This window comes from Schistocerca serialis, chromosome 4 (genome assembly GCF_023864345.2).
Source record: "Schistocerca serialis cubense isolate TAMUIC-IGC-003099 chromosome 4, iqSchSeri2.2, whole genome shotgun sequence".
Taxonomy (NCBI): domain Eukaryota; kingdom Metazoa; phylum Arthropoda; class Insecta; order Orthoptera; family Acrididae; genus Schistocerca; species Schistocerca serialis.
Window position 1 is genome coordinate 104783440 of NC_064641.1, and position 22572 is coordinate 104806011.

At 39.7% G+C, this 22572-nt stretch overlaps 1 protein-coding gene across 4 annotated transcripts in view; it reads right to left on the reverse strand.

Moving 5' to 3' along the window:
* Positions 1-22572, reverse strand: part of LOC126475181 (myocardin-related transcription factor A-like) — a 108360-nt gene that overhangs the window by 10559 nt on the left and 75229 nt on the right. Inside the window, exons 6-9 of one of the 4 annotated variants that reach the window (XM_050102820.1) lie at positions 18293-18448; positions 13874-14445; positions 7851-8212; positions 327-501 (exon numbers count right to left, since the gene is read on the reverse strand). In XM_050102820.1, coding sequence (XP_049958777.1) covers positions 327-501; positions 7851-8212; positions 13874-14445; positions 18293-18448 — 1265 coding nt within the window. Of the gene's footprint in view, positions 1-326; positions 502-7850; positions 8213-13873; positions 14458-18292; positions 18449-22572 lie in introns of all 4 variants that reach the window. The other 3 variants (XM_050102819.1, XM_050102822.1, XM_050102821.1) reach the window with 3 other exon arrangements.

Here is a 22572-nt window from a genome sequence, read left to right on the forward strand (position 1 = left end):
ATGGTACTAGAGTGTTATGAAAAGGTATTATGAACGTTTAGAGAATCAGCATTTGCAGCAGACTACAGAATGATTATACTGCCTCTGAAATTCACCTCACAAAAGGATAACAGGGACAAAATAATAGAGGTTACAGCTCATACACTGGCCAACAGGCAATAAGATTTCCTGTGCTCCATTTGCTAGTGCAACAGAAAAGGGACGGAAGGGAATGGTTAGCAACAGTACACTCTGTCATGTGCTCTGCAGTAGCTTGTGGAGTACGTACACATATGTAGAGACACCAAAAGAGATGGTACAGTTTTGTATCTGTAGCAAACACATACCTCGATATGTTTCGTTGCTTCGTCATAATGTGGCGGTGGGACCTTTGGAATGATGAAAGCGGCTGTTGTGGCTTCTGTAGGTGGTGCCTGTGTCACACTTACTTTGACACTTCCATCAGCCATAGATGATTGCTGTGTCACAAACGAGCCCAAGAAGTTCGGTAATGATGCAGTCCTGTAAAAAGATAAAGCATCAGTTTTAGAAAAATGTTGAGTTGTGTAAATACTGCCTCTGCTTTGTATTAGCACAGCATTTTCTAAAGATCCTGAGAACAAAATAGTGCATAAAAATGAAAGACTAAGGACAGACAATCATAGTAATTTTACGCCAGCATTTACATCCACTGTTGACATGGTCAGGTATACCATGAAAATACTGTCAGCAATATTGGGATCTACTTTTAACTAATGAACTTTAGTGCTTGAAATGAGTATTAATAAATAATTCCAATATTCTGGAACCAGATCAGTGGTATGTTAAGAGCAATTTCATAAAGATGAAATCAGTTGATGACTGTAATCATCATCATCATCATTATCATTATCATTGTTATCATCATTATCATCATCATAGCAGCAGCAGCAGCAGGAGGAGGAGGAGGAAAAATAGCCAATTGGCTGGCATCCACTTCCGGATAACAGCGTCCTCTAGACTTTTCCACACATTATACTGTCTTCATTTATAGCCATCCATGTCTCTCTTGCATGTTTCTATATCCTCTGCCCACGTTCCACCAGGTTGTTATCTAGGTCATTCCTTATATCTTGGGATCCAGCAAAGATATACGAATGTCCTGCTAATACTGACGGAATTTCAAACAAATTTCTTACAGTTAGTGAGGTGCAGCATGTGCTACAAACTGCACATCAGGAGAAAAAAGTATCCACATGGGGCTGACAATGTGTGTAAGGGCTCGTACTACCCATCTCAAAAGTATTACATTGTCAGGCAGCACACACCTGAAATGTGCCCATTGGGGCCACACATGTGAGTGTCATCTGTATAAGTGGTCTGGCAGTAATTTTCAGCATCACTGCTGCTTCCACCATTGTTCTCATTGCTATTAGAACCATCAGTTTGTACACTGCGTCAATAGTTTGTTCCACTGGAAGATAATCCTCATCTGATTTAAAAATGTGATGGCACTGTGAAGCACACTCTTCTTCACCTTTCCTATGAAACTTTTCTTCTATGATTTATTTGAATCGGCCAATGTGAAATAACGTACTTCTTTTGTAAAAGTTCTTGCACTGTACATCAAAGCTCAGCGGCATGATGGGGCTCAAAGAACTGAAAACTGGCATTTTGCTTTAGTTTTTTTATTTTAATAAGGTAAATAGTTCCACTTTGTAAATACCATATTTAACCAATTATAAGACAAGATCTTTTTCCCATATTCGTCATTTAAAAAATATAGGGTTGTCTTATATTTGCAGATTAAATTATTGCTGCTGAGGTCAACATTTTTATGTTGTTCACTAGAGTGTATAGGGGTTGTCTTACATTTAGAGATGAAGCATTGACAATTTAGGTCACGATTTATTTTGAAGAATTGAGAAGGGCAGGGCTCCATTAACAATACTTGTTTTCCAACAGCCTCAAGATACGCTGAAGTGCGAACAATACATGACATTGATTCATGTGGTGCTAGTGCAAGAGATTTGAGAATCAAGTCATGGTCCAGGTAGGCTGTATTCTTTTTATTATCTATGTGGATGGCCTATTTCAACTTTTAGTCATTTTCAGACTGGTTTCAGCTCCCAGAGACTGTGGTCACGTGTACGAGAGAGTTGCATTTGTGTGTGAGTGTGTGTGTGTGGGGGGGGGGGGGGGGGGGGGGGGGGGGGTAAGGGGGAGGGGGGGGTCTATTTTTTACAAACGCCCTGTTGGATGAAATCTCATTTTGTTGTGTCTATCTGTGACACAGTATCTTCACTATATGGCGAGTAGCAATTATCCTTATCCTTTTTATAATATTGTTTTATAATATTGTTGCTGTTGTTGTTTATAATATTGTTTTCAATTGCTTGAAAATCATTAAAGGTTGAAATAGGCCACTGACATACATAATAAAAAGAAAACCACACGTGTCCTCGGAGTATTTTATGGTGGCATGACTGGATAAAATCTTCTCGGTTTTCAAGTCGTGTCAATTCCAATAAAATTCTTGAGCTTTCGATGGATAGCTCCACCATCATCGTCAGGAGTAAAACCACTGACTGCTGGGACTGCCACTATTTCCCACTTACATACCTACAATTACAGCTGCTGGCACCAATCAGAAAGGGCCGAAACGATGCATGCGCGGAAGGCAAGTTGGTCAGCTCCAGCCCACCGCGAGACTGAGTGAGGTCAGGTGGCACAAAGGGCCAGTGCCACATCTGAAGCTGCCGCTCCTGCCTCCTACAAGCGTTAAGCGTCCAATGTTCCTTCATTTTGACATCCAAAGCCTGCCCCCACACCCTACTCAGTGTGTAGCCCTGGTCTCTGTTGAAATTGTTGCTGTTCATTCTAATCTCAGCCACCTCTTTTATGACTGAGTCCCAGTATGTTGACGCATGAGTCAAGACTCTCTTTGTAGAACACAGAAGCTCCCAGTTGTTTATCTTATTTTAACACTGTAAGTAAAGTGCTCATTGTTAGGCATTCAGCAACCAATTTGTAGAAGCCTTATATCATATTCCAAATAACTCATGAATCATCAACTTTGCTTTCAGTTTTTCTCTATGATTGTTCTTATTTGGTGTGATAAGTGATGTAGGTTTCTCTTGTCAATCACACATTTGGCAACACATGACAGAACACATCTCAAATTTATGGGTTGCTTTAGATCAGCCTCGTCCTTGACAAACTTGTGTATGTTCCACACAATTTTATGGCTCCGACGGGTCAGAAGTTTCTTACCACCTACTTTCTTCATCACCAAATAGGGCACCCACAGCTCACTTGATATCTTCTGAACTGTGTCAAACGAGGGGTGTGTCCGCAGGGGCAGTAACTATATGTCCAAACTGGCTCCTTCCCCAACCATACAAAATCAGTGCAGAGCTGGTGCATGTGCTGACACAGTAGCTCATGATTCACCCGCACCTATACATGTATTGCTCAGTATCTGGAAAAAAGTATTAAGGGACTGAGACTTAGATTAGATTCAGTTTTCATTTAATAGACAGAAAAATGAGATGATTCTCATGATGTGGAACATATCAGAATGTATAATGTAAAAGACACAGAACATTAAAATATAAGACTCGTTTCCCTGGTCATTTGTCAGGAAACTGGGAGTGAAGCAGAAGACAGGCATGTGCAACTGTATAGCTCAGAGCAATAGGTCCTAACCCACAACATTAAAAAGTTAGACTGCTGTGCCATCTAGTGGGGATACCATCATAAGAAAGTTGTCGGACTCAAATGGAACTGGCACGAGACGAGACCAAACTCCAAAGAAAGTACAGCACAAATTTGATGCTTGAAAACTCCAAGTGGATGCAATCATTAGTTTGTTACATAATCATATAAATCATTATATGGGTCATGCATATTATGCATTTCCTTTTTTTATGTTATGTTTGGAGTTTCAGATACAAACATAAACTTTGGTGACAGAAATATTGATTATTCAGACAGCCAGGGATTATGAGCCATTAGGGGAGAGTAGTTCATCACAGGAAGAAGTAAAAGAGTACCAAATTCAGTCAGTGAAAAAAGTACATGAGGAATCTGAAGCACCAAAGTGATGAGGTGCATATGCTGACAATTATTAAGGTCATTCCAGTACAGTCATATTTAAAAGTGTCCCACATTTGTCCTAAAAATTACAATGATAGAATATGTTACAAAAATTGAGAGCTAGTATTTTCTAGCTATTGCAAAACGGGTTGGGTGATGAAAAAGTCTTAATAATGGGTTGAACAAAAGTGTCAGAGATGAAAATAAATACATAAAAGGAAATCCATCTCCTAAGGTGATGATACAAACTTGCTTTCTGCAAGATGAAATGGAGGCGGGCAGATCGTGATGTACATAGTAAGTTCTTCAAGGGCGCACTGTAAATTTCTGGTATAACTATAATCCTGGCATTGAACTGAAGAGACAAGTCAAGAACAAGAAGTTACTGTTGGCAGTTTCATAAAGAAATTTCCTGCATACAATTACATTACTGCTGAAAAGATACTTGTCAGTAGTACCTTGTACCACATCTGAATATGTCTAAGACATGCAACATTTATCAACCTGACTGTAAATCTGTGAACACTACTCCTGTATCACTGTTATCTATATCAGCACAGTTTTAATACTTAGTTCAATGTATATTTTCATCACCCAGTAAAAGGTATAAGTCAGTGATGTGATAAGCTTCATTATTAACAGAATTCCTTGTCAGAAGGTTCAGAAACAAGAGCATAATATCCAGTTGCAGCAATCACAATCAGATAAGTCAAGAGATGTCCAGGCAAGGGAATCAAGCAGTGGTACTCACCCGGTATTGATGTTTCACTTTGAGAGGACTATACCTTCTCCAGTACTAACAAGAGGTATGCTTTATTATAAATGCCAGTTCTGGGTGCATAACCTTGGGATTCGTGATATTTTGAATATGGGATACATGTATGTCTTAGATGAAGGTATTGTACCCACTGGTGGCCCAGAAATAGCATCAAGTTTATAGAGACAGATAAGCTACCTTTCTAAAACTAAATGAATACTTAATTTGGACAGTGATTCCTGTGGAGGGCAAAACATAAGTATTAAAGTAATTTTGCTCCTGTCATTTACCCTCCAAAGTTCAAGGTGATTACCTGTATAGGTACCACACAGATGACTGTAAGCTGTGATGCAGTCAACAAAGAAAAAGAAGCCACACTTGTGGTTAATAAAAGACTTAATGGCACTTTTTCTCATGTTCAGTTTTGGAAAAACACATCACAAACCAAATGAAGTCTGCAAATGGGGAAAAAGTACATAGGCTCAACATTTGTTGGCTGTAGCTGCAAAATAAGAAAACAAAGAGCCATTTATCTGAATATAATTTCAAAGAAGTTTCTCCCTTAATAGAAATAAATAAGCAAAAACCAAACAGAGAAAAGTCACAAAGCTCTGAACTGGAATCCGTACCAACACTTTACCAATAAAGCAAAGGAAATACAAAAGAAAAGAAGGCTTTCTTATAGTATATGTCACCTGTGCACCATTATTAGCAACCTAAGGGTATGAGACAGGCGAAATACCCTCAGACTTCAAGAAGAATATAATAATTCCAATCCCAAAGAAAGCAGGTGTTGGCAGATGTGAAAATTACCGAACTAACAGTTTAATGAATCACAGCTGCAAAATACTAACGCGAATTCTTTACAGACGAATGGAAAAACTGGTAGAAGCCACCCTCGGAGAAGATCAGTTTGGATTCCGCAGAAATGTTGGAACACGTGAGGCAATACTGACCCTACGACTTATCTTAGAAAATAGATTAAGGAAAGGCAAACCTACATTTCTAGCATTTGTAGACTTAGAGACAGCTTTTGACAATGTTGACTGGAATACTCTCTTTCAAATTCTAAAGGTGGCAGGGGTAAAATAACGGGAGCGAAAGGCTATTTACAATTTGTACAGAAAGCAGATGGCAGTTATAAGAATCGAGGGGCATGAAAGGGATGCAGCAGTTGGGAAGGGAGTGAGACAGGGTTGTAGCCTCTCCCCGATGTTATTCAATCTGTATATTGAGCAAGCAATAAAGGAAACAAAAGAAAAATTCGGAGTAGGTATTAAAGTCCATGGAGAGGAAATAAAAACGTTGAGGTTCGCCGATGACATTGTAATTCTGTCAGAGACAGCAAATGACTTGGAAGAGCAGTTGAACGGAATGGACAGTGTCTTGAGAGGAGGATATAAGATGAACATCAACAAAAGCAAAACGAGGATAATGGAATGTAGTCGAATTAAGTCGGGTGATGCTGAGGGAATTAGATTGGGAAATGAGACACTTAAAGTAGTAAAGGAGTTTTGCTATTTGGGGAGCAAAATAACTGATGACGGTCGAAGTAGAGAGGATATAAAATGTAGACTGGCAATGGCAAGGAAAGCATTTCTGAAGAAGAGAAATTTGTTAACATCGAGTATAGATTTAAGTGTCAGGAAGTCGTTTCTGAAAGTATTTGTATGGAGTGTAGGATTGTATGGAAGTGAAACACGGACGATAAATAGTTTGGACAAGAAGAGAATAGAAGCTTTCAAAATGTGGTGCTACAGAAGAATGCTGAAGATTAGATGGGTAGATCACATAACTAATGAGGAGGCATTGAACAGAATTGGGGAGAAGAAGAGTTTGTGGCACAACTTGACAAGAAGAAGGGACTGGTTGGTAGGTCATGTTCTGAGGCATCAAGGGATCACAAATTTAGCATTGGAGGGCAGCGTGCTGTGTAAAAATCGTAGAGGGAGACCAAGAGATGAATACACTAAGCAGATTCAGAAGAATGTACGTTGCAGTAAGTACTGGGAGATGAAGCAGCTTGCACAGGATAGAGTAGCATGGAGAGCTGCAACAAACCAGTCTCAGGACTGAAGACAACAACAACAGCAACAAGGGTTGAAAATAATACTGTTACTGGACTCTACAAAAATGACAGATTTGGATAAATGGTTTTTGTTCTTGGTAAGTGTATCATTTGTAACTTACCAGCGCCAACAAACCTTAATCAAGAAGTTTTATTACGCAAGACATACATAACCCTCTGTAATTATTATTAAAATGTTTAGTAGTTCAATTATTTGAATGATTTATATGTCTGTTATTTATTTATATACGCAATAAAAGAAATACATGTTTGTTATCTCTCACATTTTTCCAGAGAAATGTGGGTTACGTACCTATAATCCTGAGCCATCCAACTCTGGAATGCGTGGAAAACTTTCAAACTTGGTATAACATGTCCCACAATCTACGGAAAGTATGTCACTATTAAGGAGGGGTAAAGGCATGCCTGGGGCAATACGTAAAAATAATTGAAAGCAAATAGTATATAGATTTTGTTCCTTCTCCTATCTAATATAAGATGGTATAAATACAAGTACAATGGGGAACCATCAGCCAAAGTTGGAAATTTCACTTTTTTCCCATTTTCAAATTATCCAGATAGTCAAAATGGTGTTTCCAAAAATACAGATAATTCTGTATGCATCGTAACTGTTCATTTGCAGTTCATAATATGTGTATATTTTTCTTGACACGGGTCTTGTATTTTTAGAAATACCGTATCAACTATCTGGATGATTTGAAAATGGCTCCCAGCCCAAAACTAGTACGGCTCCCAGCCCAAAACAAGTCATCGAGTAAATAAAAAAAGTGAAATTTGCAACTTTGGTTGGTTTTCTGTTGTACTGATTAACAGAAGTTGCTGACCTGCAATTATTCCAGCACGCTGGAAGTTCACGATACATATGCACCTGGGTAGTGCCAGTTAATTAGCTGCTAAATAAATAAAGAAAAAAGCTACAAAGTGAGCAGAACTCGTTACGTGCCATACCTGTGGTGGCCAGGCTGCGTGAGCCCATTGACACTTGCGGCGGCAGCCGCAGCAGCGACCTTCTGCAGGTTGATGTGGTTGAGGACAAGCGCTGCCTGCTGCTGGTCCAGCACGATGCTGCGGCGGATGAGTGGGTGGCCACTCTGGCCATTTGCTGTACTGCTAGAGTTGCTACCGACAAGCATGTTGTTCGTGTTACTGTTTTGATTGTTGTTGTTGTTGTTGTTGTTGTTGTTGCTACTGCTGCTGCTGCTGCTGCTGTTATGGTTACTGTTGTTGTTGTTCTGCTGTTGTTGCTGTTGCTGGTGATGGCTGTTCTGACTCTGGAGGAAGGCTGCAAGGCTTGCCTTGGCATTAATGACCTGTTAAAACAAATACGAATTGTCTTAAAGATTTCTCTTGAAGAGCAGCTTTCTATTTCAGTTGTGACATACATAACTATACTTTATTCTTGAATCTGTCTTTGGATGGACTAAGTGTATGTAATTGGAAGGCTATGGTATTTCTAACTACGATTTCTGGTCAAAGTTACTGTAGCAGCAAAAATGATGGTTACAAAATTATAAATAAGCATTTCTTTTGTCTACAGTAGCTTCAAAACTATATATTTGAGATGAAGATTTTATTTTGGAAATTATTAAGCCTTTAAATGCAAACATTTTAAGTTAGGCTTTGCTGTGACTGTTATTGATAGTGATTGGGACAAGTTTACTGTTACTTGTCACATTTTATTTTATTTCCACTACACATTTCAGAGGTCTAAACCTCCATCGTAAGGTAGATTTATGTGAATTAATACAAAATGTATGTGTTTTGTTTACTACCTTTGTGAAACATGCAGTGCTGTCTAGTAGCTAAAGACAAAAACAAAACACTTAGTGCATGGGTCATAGTTTTGTAAAAGAAATTCACATTTCCATAACTCAAAAAGGAAATTTCAGACATTGTTGTTAACATGTACTGGAACAGTAGATTTCAATATGTTTCTTTGGATCATATTAGATATAATTTTTGACACACAGTGGAGATCACAAGGTAAATTAATAAACAATATAAGTCCAGAGCATAGCCAAGTTGTCTAAGCATATATCACAATCCAGGGGTAAGGCCATATCACAAAACATTACCCAGGCAAGGTCAAAGTATTACGCTATCTAATGGCGGAGATGCTGAGTCTCACCAATGTAGAACGTGTCATAAAACAAGAAAACGTAATACATATTTGCAAAAAACGATAAATACGCTGAAGTTACTTCTCGAGATCCTAAGTGAAATGGACCTATTGGATGCAGAATAAGTCAAAAAATCTTAAAACACGTATTTGTTTAAAAGAATTCTTAAATTTTTAAGCTCATTACTAAACACTGTACAAGCAGAAACACATTTATAATTTTGTAAATGCCGTATCATGTGAACTGCAAGTAATAGAAAAAAATAACTGGTACAATGCAGTGTGATGAATACCACTGTACCACACATCTATAGAAGAGTAGGCATTTTTCAAAGTTAAGTAAGTGAGCAATACAGTTGAAAGCAGCTGTGACATGATCTGTATGAATTTAATGATGAAATTAGTTGTAGCAACATGGCAAATGGTGATAGAGTATGAAATAATTTCTAGTGACTAAATACAAATAACACTGTTTTACTCAGAGGAAATTTGGAGCTGAATTATTATTTAGATGAGCTGAATTATTATTTGAATTACAATCATAATAAATACAATGTGACTGCAGCAGTTAAAAGCCCACCTCCAGATTTAACACCTCTATCAACAAACACTTTCGATAGGAATGATTAACTGCACTTGGGTGGCAGTCGGTGTGAACGTGTTTATGTTAAAACTGTGGTCTTGCTGGGGCTGCAAGCTTTTATAAAATATTAAAATCTATTGAGGATGTTATAAAGTAACACTAAGAAGCTTCTTTCCCAGCATTTATGGGTCTTCACGAGTGAACTAAGTTTCACATATTTCAGAAATCTTACACCAGTGGAACAAAAGAGATGGTTCTGATGATAACTGACAGTGGAGATCACAAGGTAAATTAATAAACAACATAAGTCCAGAGCGTAGCCGAGTTGTCTAAGCATATATCACAATCCAGGGATAAGGCCATATCACAAAACATTACCCAGTCAAGGTCAAGGTATTATGCTATTTAATGGTGGAGATGCTGAGTCGCAGATACGCACAACAAAAGGACTGTCACAAACAAAGTTTTCAGCCAGTAAGGCCTTCACCAAAAATAGATGGCGCACGCACACACACACACACACACACACACACACACACACACACAAGTGCAGCCTCAGGCAGTTTGGCTACAGTTGCCTGAGACTGCAGTCATGTGTGTGTGAGTTGCCGTTCCGCACGCGCGCGCGTGTGTGTGGGCGTGTGTGTGTGTGTGTGTGTGTGTGTGTGTGTGTGTGTCATCTATTTTTTGATGAAGGTCTTATGGGCTGAAAGCTTTATTTGTGACAGTCTTTTTGTTGTGCCTATGTGCGACTTAGCATCTCCGTTATATGGTGAGTGACAACTTTCATTTTCATAAAATTATTACATTGCATTCTGCATTTTCCATTGTTTGATTTCTGCTATCCAATGGTATGTGCATAAGGCTTCAGTGACTACTAAAAGACTGGCTACAATAACTGGGCTGTGGTATACCAGTAAACACTCAACAGAGGGTAACGCCATCTCTCATACTTGCTGCAGATGCTGCACCTGGCATAATCATGAGCTGTGGCTGTCACCTAGAACTCTAATATCTCTGACGGATTCTCTGTATCGATACTTGAGTTAGCTGGGGGCTCTGAATCATCCACAGATACCACACGTATCAAAGTGCGAGATGATGAGAGGAGCATCAGGCCTATCTTCACAACTGCTCATACTTACACTGCTCCTACATTTTTCAATTGAAAAGAAAGTTAAAAACACACCTAAAAGAAAGTTAAAAATGTATTTCAATACTCACACCTTCTACAAATCAACAAAGTTTGTTGTAATGTAAACAGACTTCTGTTGCCACTGATGTAAGTAATTATTTTCTATGGAAAAATGCCAATGCAATCAAGCAAATATTAAGCTACTAACAGGAAAGAGGAGTGGCTGTTTAGTACAACAATACAATCCATCCTGTATTTTCCATTGTTTGTTTAGACAACAGCTATTTCTAGAGTAGCAGCTTTTCTGCTACACTCATCCTACATAGTACAAAACATTACAGTGACAGTTCACTGGCAATACAGTTTACAGATTCATTTTTTGAAGAATTGCTTCACTTCTGTTCACGAATACCTTGACTCGTTCCAAGTTCTTGAAGGTTCTGATTCTTGCAGGTGTACATGGAACAATGTGAGTGAAAGAATGGGTCAATGAAACAGTGAATGAAATGAATGAATTAACAACTGGGAGCAATGGGCTGAATTATAAAGAGAAACTGAATTATCAGAAACTGAGCAAGGCTGAAAATTTCAAAAGATACGTCCACACAGAATTATATCTACACGCACACTTTTTATTGATGCCAGGAAGAGAGAGAGAGAATTCATTCCAACCCCCACTGCCCTCCCATAATGATTTAAGAATGAAACATGGCTGCCTTGTGTGTGTGCGAAGATTAAGCAACAAACAGTACAGTTGTATCATTCAAAATTTCAAAGCTGCAATCTTTCCAAAAAGGTCAATACGCAAGAAAAAAATGAAGGCAACTGTCTTCTGTGAGCAAGCAGGTATAAGAGGCACAGTAATAGTGAATGTTACTGTGCAGAGATTGTGGTTAATATCTAAGGTCTATCCTCAAAACACTTAACAGGCAAACAGGCATGTCATTCAGAACGAACAATATGCAAAGCTGCCTTTCACCAGAACAATACACACCCACACACTGCAATATTTGGTAACCACTCTTAGGTGAAAACATTTTAATCCCCCCCCCCCCCCCCAAAAAAAAAAAGAAAGTTGTAGCAGGATCTGTTACTCAGCAATTATCATTTTTTCTCCATCTCAAAGAATAGCTTGATCAACGAGGTTTTTGCACAAGCTGTAAAAGCACTGGCAGCATTTCCAGCAGGTGTATACGTCCACAACAGTGCGCATGACATAATAACCTGTTCCAGAGTGTACCCGGTAACTATTTGTATGAGGACCATTATGTTGCTAGCTCCAAGAATTACGAAAATTGTGTGTGGCAAAGAAAATATAGCTCACCTGGTCATCAAACATCCTTGCAAGCAGCAATGCAATTTGTCTTTCAGCTTCCAAATGCATAAGCACTATCCTTTAGTAAACTGTCACAGTTTCTATGACCTCAATAAAAAGGAACACGTGCCACCCTATGTTAAAAAATTTAAAAATTCTAGAACCTTTAAGAGATCTTCTACGAAAACCAATATACACTTGATGCTTTCCATTTTTTACACAATTGCAGCATCCATCACAAAAAATTCTATGGTCTCAAAATGTCAATTAATATTCTATGCACAGACAATAAAACATATGGCTTTTAAAATTTATGATAAACATAAAGGGCATGAAAATATTCAGCACGGAAATTTGACTCACTTTACCCTGCCAGTTGAAAAGCGCTAAATATTCATGGATGACAATTTCACAGTTTGAACAAGAAAACTCAACTATACTGTTCTGTAGAGCATGTGAACTACAGTGAGTATTTTGTAAATATACCATGGTAATGTGAGTAAAATACGTAAAACTTCTAAATGACTGTTATTAAAAACAGTTTTGTTGTAAATTTTGAGGTATCTTCTGTACAAGAATTCAAATGATTTGAAAATGATGTTAATGGATATTTATGCCGGCTCTTGGTATGACAAGTTTATATTCACAGATATAGTTTCATTCCACTTGTGTTTGTTTATTAATAACCACTCATTAGCTTACTACGCCATCATCAGGTAATAACTGGCTAGCATCTGCAAAGCACCAGTGCACAAGAAATCAAAATTTGAAAAACACGGAATTTCAACTTTGGTTTTTGTGCACACTTGTGCCTTTGTGGACACTAGTCAGCTGTTACTTGACTACACCTACATACATACTCCATGAGCCACCGTACGGTGCACAGTAGAGGCTACCGGGCATGACTATTAGTCATTTCCTTTCCTGCTCCACTTGCAAGTACAGCAAAGGAAAAATAACTGCCTATATGCCTCCATACAAACCCTAATTTATTTTATCTTATCTTTCATGTCCTTAAACAAAATGTACAATTGTGACAGTAAAATCATTCTACAGTCAGTTTCAAATGCTGCTTCTCTAACTTTTCTCAACATTGTCCACCAAAAAGAATGTTGCCTCTCCTACAGGGATTCCCACTGAGTTCACAAAACAGTGTTGATTGAATGTACCGGTAAAAAGTCTTGTAGCCCACCTCTGAATCACTTCGATGTTTCCTTCTGTGTGACCTGGTAGGAATCCCAAACACTCAAGCAGTACACAAGAATGGGTCACACTAGTATTCTACATGCGGTCTCCTTTACCGATGAACCACACTTTCTTAAAATTCTCACTAGTATCATCCTTACTTGCTCATTCCATTTCGTATCGCTTTGCAACATTATGCCTAGATATTTAATCGATGTGACTATGTTGAGCAGCACACTACTAATGCTGTATTCAAACATTACAGGAATTTTTTTCTCCCCCCTACATTTAGAGTTAGGTGCCATTCACCACATCAACTAAAAATTTTGTCTAAGTTATCTTGTATCCTCCCACAGACACTCAACAACGACACCTTCCAATACACCAAGAGTGTCATCAGCAAGCAGCTGCAGATTGCTCCTCACCCTGTCTGTCAGGTCATATAGACCAATAAGCTAAAACTGGTTACTAATAAATAAATATTGCAGAACAAAACAGAGCATCTTTGCCTCTCACCTTTAAATATGGTTAAAAATTTTACACTGACACATGAAAAAATTACAATCAATATTTCACCATTTTACACTGACGTCGACTGCACACTTCATGGGCTACTGTAACTTCGTTCACATACCTGCTGCTGCTGCTGCTGCTGCTGTTGTTGTTGTTGTTGTTGCTGCTGCTGCTGCTGCTGCTGCTGCTGCTGCTGCTGAAAGGCAGCATGCTGTTGCTGCTGCTGCTGAGCCTGCTGCTGCCTCTGCTGCTGCTGCTGCTGCTGCTGCTGCAGCTGCTGCAGTTGCTGCTGCAGCTGCTGCTGGGCCTTCTTGTGCTGGAGGTGCTGCTGCAGGATGAGCTTCTGCGGCTGCGATACGGCGGTAGGTGCCGCAACAGTACCCGCTGCGCCGGCCGCCCGGGTCTGCGTCTGCGCCGCAGCCGCCGCCGCGGCTGCTTTGCTGCGCATCTTCTGCAGCTGCAACTGCATCTGTGACTGGTGCAGCTGGCGTTGCAGCTCCTCGATGCGCCGCTGCTGGTCACGGATGATGTCCTCCGTGGCGGCGGGTGTTGCCGGCGTAGCGGGACTGCCGCACGCCTCCATCTCGATGTCAGCAGACGGCGCGGGCGACGGTGCACCGCCGGTCGCACTGACTCCGGGTGGGCTGGGTGCGGCCGTCGACTCTGTGTCCGCCGGTGAAGATGGCGCATCAGCTGTCGAGAGGCCTGCGTAAGGTAGGTGTTAACTTAGAAACGACAAATTCGGACTATGTCTTGTACACTTAATGAGAGGTTTCTCTTCCCTCTCTTTCACTACATGCCTGAAAAGTACACAAAATCTCTCTAGTTTTAATTTTTAACACAGTTGCCAATAATTTTAAATTTTTCTTGCTTATAACAGAGTAGAAATGGATGGAAATAGGCAGCTGGTCAGACAAAAAAAAAATAAGATTTTTATCTTTCCCATGTGTTTATTAATTGTATCAAAAAGAGAATTCGTTTGAGGAAACTACTATGAAATCTTTTATCGGCAGTACTTAGTACCTCATCACCAGAAGCTAAGTACTGGTCATGCATTTATTCCATTATGTGTGACTAAAGCTTTATTATGTAAAATAATTAAATTTTGTACTTTATCATTTAGTTCTCATACTTGTGATTATGTACTGTATCAGACAGTAGATGCCCAATTCATATCGGTGGATGGTTTTGTTGGCTGTAGACCAGAAATGCACTTCCAGAACTTCCTCTCTCCTTTTCCACTTAGTAGACAGGGTTTGAACTGGTCACACCAGGGCACACCCACTGTTATTTGCATCTAATACCATCTTATGTGACTGGAACTTGAAGTCTGCATTAAGTCCTGGTAAGCAGTAATTATTAATTGTTTTCAAAAATGTGTCACGTCAGTTTATGAACACCTCTTGACACAGTATTACTACACACTTTTCTACTGAATGTAATCTCAATTACACAAGTTCTCTTCAAAGCTTTGGATTATCAAAAATAAAATCGTTTTGCTGTGTCAGAAATAAGGAACTGCCACGAGCTATATGAGAAAATGCGAACTGGGGAAAGAAAGAACCAGAAAATCCCAGAATGAATCTTTCACTCTGCAACAGGATGTGTACTGTTTTGAAATGTCCTTACAGATCAAAACTGTGGCTCTCAGCCAGATTCTCGTAATTTCAGGCAATGATCCTGCTAACTGAGCTGCCCCCACGTAACTCGTGACCTGTTCTTTGGACACAATAGGCCCTACACTGCAGATATGACATTTATAAGGAATATCCTTTCTTCCAGGAGAGTTAGTGGAGGAGAGCCTCTGTGATATTTGGAATATACGTGTGAGGTACTGGAACAGCTGAAGTTGTGAGGGCAGCCCCAAGTTTAGGTTTTACTATTTATGTTCACTTTTAATACTGCAAAGAACCTTGTACACTTAAGCCAAGGATGCAAACTCACTTCTCCAAATGCATCATTTGACTCGTGCTTTATCACTAATTCGATGTGGACAGGCCAAAGTTCAGTATCCCACTAATGAAGAGTCATGCCCAGATAGTGCAGTAGTTAAGAGTATTCCCTGCAAAAATATAGTTCTAGATTTGATTCCTGGTCTGACATGTAGAAAGAAATCTCCCAAGAAGATTCGAAAAGAAAATTACTGTTGTATCACTTTGCTCAATGACAATATACTTTATCGTAATAAATAACTTTACAGTTACTCCTAAGCTCAAAGAACTTTGACAAGAAAAATAAATTCCAATATGTACCTGAGTCACACTAAAGAGAAAAATATAATACTTACTAAATTGCAGCACATATAGACACAAAGAACAAGAAAAATAAATCCCAGTTTTTGGGAGCAGATGTTCCTTAATCACTCAAAAGTGATGAAAGAGATGTGGAAAATAAGTCATTTCAGGATTAAAGAGGAAAGTCAGCCAGGACTCCGGATTTATGGAAGTACAGTATAAGAGGGAAATTAACACTTAGTAAGCAGAGGATATTATCTGTTACACAAAGATCTATAAAGATGGTTAAACTCATTAAATTAACTATATCAAAGCTATGTTAATGTTTAACAAAATAGTCTGCAACACAAAACTAGGACACAGATTAGTCATTTTCAAGCACACACAACATACTAGATAATTATGAATTTGTCTTAGTGTGAGAACCACAGGTGCTCCCTGAGACTTTTAAACAAGGTACTTTGAATGTTCACTTTGCTGAACTCGACTGAGGACATTGTGACAGATGACTAGGGCATCAGCTGAACATGAGTTATAAACCTGGTCAAAGATGGAGAAGGAACTGTCTGTGTCCTCACGAGTCAAGACCTCAACACTCACCCTTTAAGTCACCAATAAAAACTGCTCGTAACTAAATTTCATGTTACATGACAATTTTGAAACTACTTCTGTATTAAACAGAAAAATAAATAAAAAGACTTAACAAGGGGATGTAGACTGCAGCTGGAAGAGGCACTTATGGCCAAAGACAGAAAGTGCAAGCAATGAAGAGGACAAATTCTGATTGAAGAATTAAGGTGTGTAAACTGTGTAGATGTGGGCAGCTAAAGAACAGTCTTCCCTTTTTTGGTAAAGATGTGGAAAAAGGAGTAATTACTGCTTAATTTATAAACAAAATCATTTTTCCTACGAGGTTGTAATTCACTGGACAAAAATTTATAATTCACAACTGAAAAAACTCTGTATGAAAAACTGTTAAATACTATTCTGGGTCACTATGCTGTATCAAAACGAATACAAATCTAACAGTGGATAAATTACTATTTGATGGCTCTACAACAGTTTTTCTACCACAGCAGGTTTCAAAAGTTATATTTCTGCATAGTGTACAAAAAACACATCTTCATTGTGGATACAGCAAATCACAGAGAAATGATGTCACATATGATCAGCTATAATTTTCTCTCAAAACACTATTTGTCAAAAATTAAAGCAGGAAAAGGCTTTAATCTTGAAAAATCAGAGCTGAAAGAATACTAGCAATATACAATGGAGAGGTGTGGTGTGGGGGAGGCAATGGAGTAAACACAGGTGGTAATCATACCCTTGTACACACCAGTGAATGACACCAACAAGTCAGCTGAACTGTATCTCTTTCAGGAGTGATCAACTTACTCAGCTTGAAATTAGCATTATGCTCAGTCCTGTCAGTTTTACGTAGCTGGTGCCTCACAGTCTGTAAATATTTAAAATCGCTCCTTTAAAACAAACTTTACTGGCTACCACTTTTAATCACACAGGTCACCATCAAGCAAATAAAAAATGAAGCCAATGTACTCACTTAGGCTAACACTATTGTGTCAACAGTAAAGAATAATTTGAGCAACTCTTTTATTATCATATCCACTGGTAGAAAATTGTATGTCATCATAGATGTTATGGCAAAAGACATCGGACCCAAGTAAGAAATGATGAAGGCTCATAAAAGTGTGCCCCTTGCAGAGGTTGTACAAATTTTCAATAATTACATCTGCAACACGAGCGCTCTGCATATGGACACTATGCTCGTACGTGTTCGTCAAGGAGTACATTTTATGAGCCCCATTGTCTCCCCACTCAGTTTTTATTCTATTAATGACATCATAGTGTTACTTAAGTCAAATACACAGGCTTGCTTTTTCAAGCAGCAGGTTATCTTGATGATCAAATTTACAGGATAATTCATGTGTGTGTAATCTTTTTCATGTTTTTACAAGTGATTGGATCATACTTCATTAGTCCTGTTACCACCTTTACATCACTGTCGGGCACAACTCGTGCAGAACTCTTGAGAAACATTCGTAAGAGAAAGCAAAGTAACTGGTGGGTAGGGATGACGAGCAAAAACGGCTCTGCTTAAAGCTACCTGCAGCAAATGAGCCCCGCTTAATAACTTTCGACTCATTGCTCGCATATTTCCCAGGGTTTAAAATTTCAACAATAAGCTACGAACTCATCTAATGTATTACTAGCAAAAAAAATAGTACCTGCACATACTAACAAAACATCCCATCCACCGTTGCATCCCCTGACACTAGACACCTTACCCGAAAGTGACTGCGACTCATCACCGGCGAAGCTGGGAGCAGGGCCTGGAGAAGCACACAGCTCGGCCACATATGGCCGGAGCCGGTCGATCAGTTGAGGCTTTGACCCCGACACGGGGAGGTTGCGGCGCTTCAGCTCCGCCTTCAGGTCGCTCACTGGAGTGACGGAGTGAGTTGTATTAGTAACGTGCAGAGTGCTAGTAGAGACAGTAAATGGGAGGACGGGGCACATGAGAAAAACAAAATTAAACACACACGCAGAGTGGATAGGTTCACAAGTACTTTACAACACCAGGTTGCCAGCTGTGAATGGATTATGGCAAAGTGAGAGCTAATATTTATTCAGTTACAGGTGTGTTTACACACTCATGACACACACTGATGGGTGTAAATCATGTGTAAGAGAGGAAATAGCTACTATATTTTGACAATACACTGACAGATCAAATATAAGACTTAACAATGTAGGAAAAAACAGAATGTTACTTACCGTAAAGAACAAACATCAAGTTGCAAACAGGCACAATTAAAACAAACAACACACACACACACACACACACACACACACACACACACACACACACACACACACACACACCAAGGCCTTCACATACAGGCACTATACCCCAGATCTAGTCTGCAGGCAGATTTCCCTTCCCCTCACACGCCCAATCCTCTCAACACCCCCAAAAACCAGCCACAAAGGAGTGTCCCCTTTGTTAAACTGTGCCAACCTGGACAGGAACAACTGAACCACATCCTTCATCAGGGCTTTTGTTACCTATCAGCATACCCTGAAAAGAGGGACATCCTGCTCGAGATGCTTCCCACCCTTCCTACAATGGTGTTCAATCAGCCATCCAACCTCCACAACATCCTACTCCATCCTGAACTTCATATTCCAGTCCTGTCGCAGGTCTGTCCTATCCTATAAGGAGCCAGGCCACCTGCGAAAGCAGCTGTATCATTTACCAGATATGCTGCAATCATTGAACATCTTTTTACATTGGTATGACTACCACCCAGCTGTCCACCAGGATGAATGGCCACTGCCAAATTGTGGCCAAGAGCAAAGTAGACCACCCCGTGGCACAGCATGCAGGTGACAAGGGAACCTCCCCATCGCACCCCCCTCAGATTTAGTTATAAAATGGCACAGTGGATAGGCCTTGAAAAACTGAACACAGATCAATGTAGAAAAAAGGAAGAAGTTGTGTGGAACTATGAAAAAATAAGCAAAATATACAAACAGAGTAGTCCATGTGCAAGATAGGCAACATCAAGCAGCGTGTGAGCTCAGTAGTGCCATGGTCCTGTGGTTAGCGTGAGCAGCTGCCGAACGAGAGGTCCTTGGTTCAAGTCTTCCCTCAAGTGAAAAGTTTAATTTTTTTATTTTCACTTTATGTGACAAACTGTTATGTTTTCATCACTTTTTTGGGAGTGATTATCACATCCACAAGAAAAGCTAAATCGGGCAAGGTAGAAGAATCTTTTTACCCATTCGCCAAGTGTACAAGTTAGGTGGGTCAACAACATATTACTGTCATGTGAAGCACATGCCGTCACCAGTGTCATATAGAATATATCAGACATGATTTCCTGTGGAGGAATCGGTTGACCTATGACCTTGCGATCAAATGTTTTCGGTTCCCATTGGAGACGCAGGTCCTTTCATCTACTAATCACACGGTTTTGCGGTGCGGTCGCAAAACACAGACACTAAATTTATTACAGTGATCAGAGACGTCAATGAACGAACGGACAGATCATAACTTTGCGGAAATAAAGAAAATAAACTTTTCACTCGAGGGAAGACTTGAACCAAGGACCTCTCATTCGGCAGCTGCTCACACTAACCACGGGACCACGGCACTACTGAGCTCATATTCTCCTTGATGTTGCCTATCTTGCACATGGACTACTCAGTTTGTATATTTTGCTTATTTTTTCATAGTTCCACACAACTTCTTCCTGTTTTCTAGATTGATCTGTGTTCAGTTTTTCAAGGCCTATCCACTGTGCCAACTCATAACTAAATCTGAGGGGGGTGCGATGGGGAAGTTCCCTTGATTTCAATTACTGCTTCACTACCTAAGCCATCTGGATGCTCCCCTCCACCACCAGCTTTTCTGAACTGCACAGATGCAAGTTATCCTTACAACACATTCTCCATTCCTGTGATTATCCCAGCCTCAACCTACAGTAACATACTGTCCCCACACCCTCCACCCAACAGTTTTCACCCCCTCTGTCCTGTCACCTCCTCCCCATTCTTGTCTCCCACCCTGTTTATTTGCAGTTCTCCGCCAACTTGTCTGCCTGTCTTTGCCAGCTCCTCTCCTTTTTTGTTCCTTTTTTCCCCACATCCCTGTCCCAAAACCTTCTGACACTGCACCTCTTGGCAGTCTAGTCCCTGCACACTCTGCCACCCATACACTATTATCAATTCCCCTTCCCCACCCCCTCCAGACTGCTGATTGCATTCGACATGATGTTGCATTCCAGCCTGAGATGCTGGAGTTGGCATAGGTGTGTGTGTGTGTGTGTGTGTGTGTGTGTGTGTGTGTGTGTGTGTGTGTGTGTGTGTGTGTGTGTCTTTTACTGATGAAGGCTGGGCCAAAAGCTACATGTGAGTGTATTTTATTAGTGCCTGTCTGCAACTTGACGTGTCTTCTTTATGGTAAGTAGCAATCTATCTTTTCCTACATTGTTGATATTCCTACCTGAAGTTTCCATTGTTTGAAATGCAAGGGTTAGATATGCAGTGTAATGCAGGCCATATCCTGTTTAATGAACAGCAGCACCATGACTTGACGAGTACACAATATGGGGAAAGAACACATCTCAAACAGCATTGCGCAATATTTCTTCCCAAAATAATCTAAATTGCAATCTATGCACTGAGCCAAAACTTTACTAATGCCTGGATTAGAAATGATTGCTTACTCATGCACCATGTGTTTCATTTCATCATCACACTGTTACTTAATTTACATTTACACATATATCGTTCAGTGCCCTGTGGAGGGTACATTGTCTCAATATTAGCAATTTTTGTCATTTGAGTAATCAGTGTGGGGAAAAATTATGGTCTATATGCATCTGTACGTGGCCTAATCTCCCGTACCATATTTTTATGTACCCTATATGAGACATAAGGCCGAGACAGCCAATTGATGCACAATCATCCTCAAATACAATTTTATAAATTTATCAGACATCTCTGTTACACTTCTGTATGAGCTACATTAACCTCACACAATCCTAGAATCACATAACTGAATTTGTTTGATGTTTCATGTCACGACTACTTAATGACGACGCCAAACACTGGAGTAACACACTAGAAATGGTTACATTAGTATTTTTACGTGATTTCCATTCCAAAAGCACCACACTTCCTCAGAACCCTTCCAATAAATCCAAGTCTTGCTTTCATCATCCCATTTCATGTTGCATCTTAGTATAGCCCCTAAATATTTAAATGATGTACATTACTCCAGGTGTTCTCCACTCATCTTGTAATTGAAGAGTACTGGATACTCAGTCTATATTATAGTCATCATCTTAAATTAATCCGCATTTAAAGACAGCTGTTATTCATCACACAATGTGGAAGTTTCACACAAGTCCTTTTCATCAAACAATATGGAAGTTTCACATAAGTCCCTTAGCACATTCTTATGATCATGAAAGCAATACTTTCCTGCAGACAACACCGTCTTTTGTAAGCAAACTGACAGTGCTGCTTGCTAGATAAAATAAATTATTTACTTATATTGAGGACATCAGAGGTATTATTGTGCTTCCCTGGGGCACACCAGATGTTACTTTCACTTTGTTAAACATTTACTGTTCAGTATAACATTCAAATGAATATCTGCTAAGATATAATCTGTAAGATAGCATCTTGAATATCAGTTGATTACGTGTTACAGCTGGGGCGATTGTGGAGAGTCCAAACCCAAGGAAACCGCTTATTGGCTAGATAAGGTAAGTAACTGCAGTGTGCTAGTCATTCGAAATTATTATACCCAAGTTTTTGTATAATTTATTGGACAATAGATAGCCTCAAACAAATGAACTGTTATAGTTTGCCCATCCTGGGCAAATAGTGACATAACTGTATCCAGTCATTAGTGACTTGAACACTGGACTCGCATTCGGGAGGACGACGGTTCAATCCCGTCTCCGGCCATCCTGATTTAGGTTTTCCGTGATTTCCCTAAATTGTTTCAGGCGAATGCCGAGATGGTTCCTTTGAAAGGGCACGGCCGATT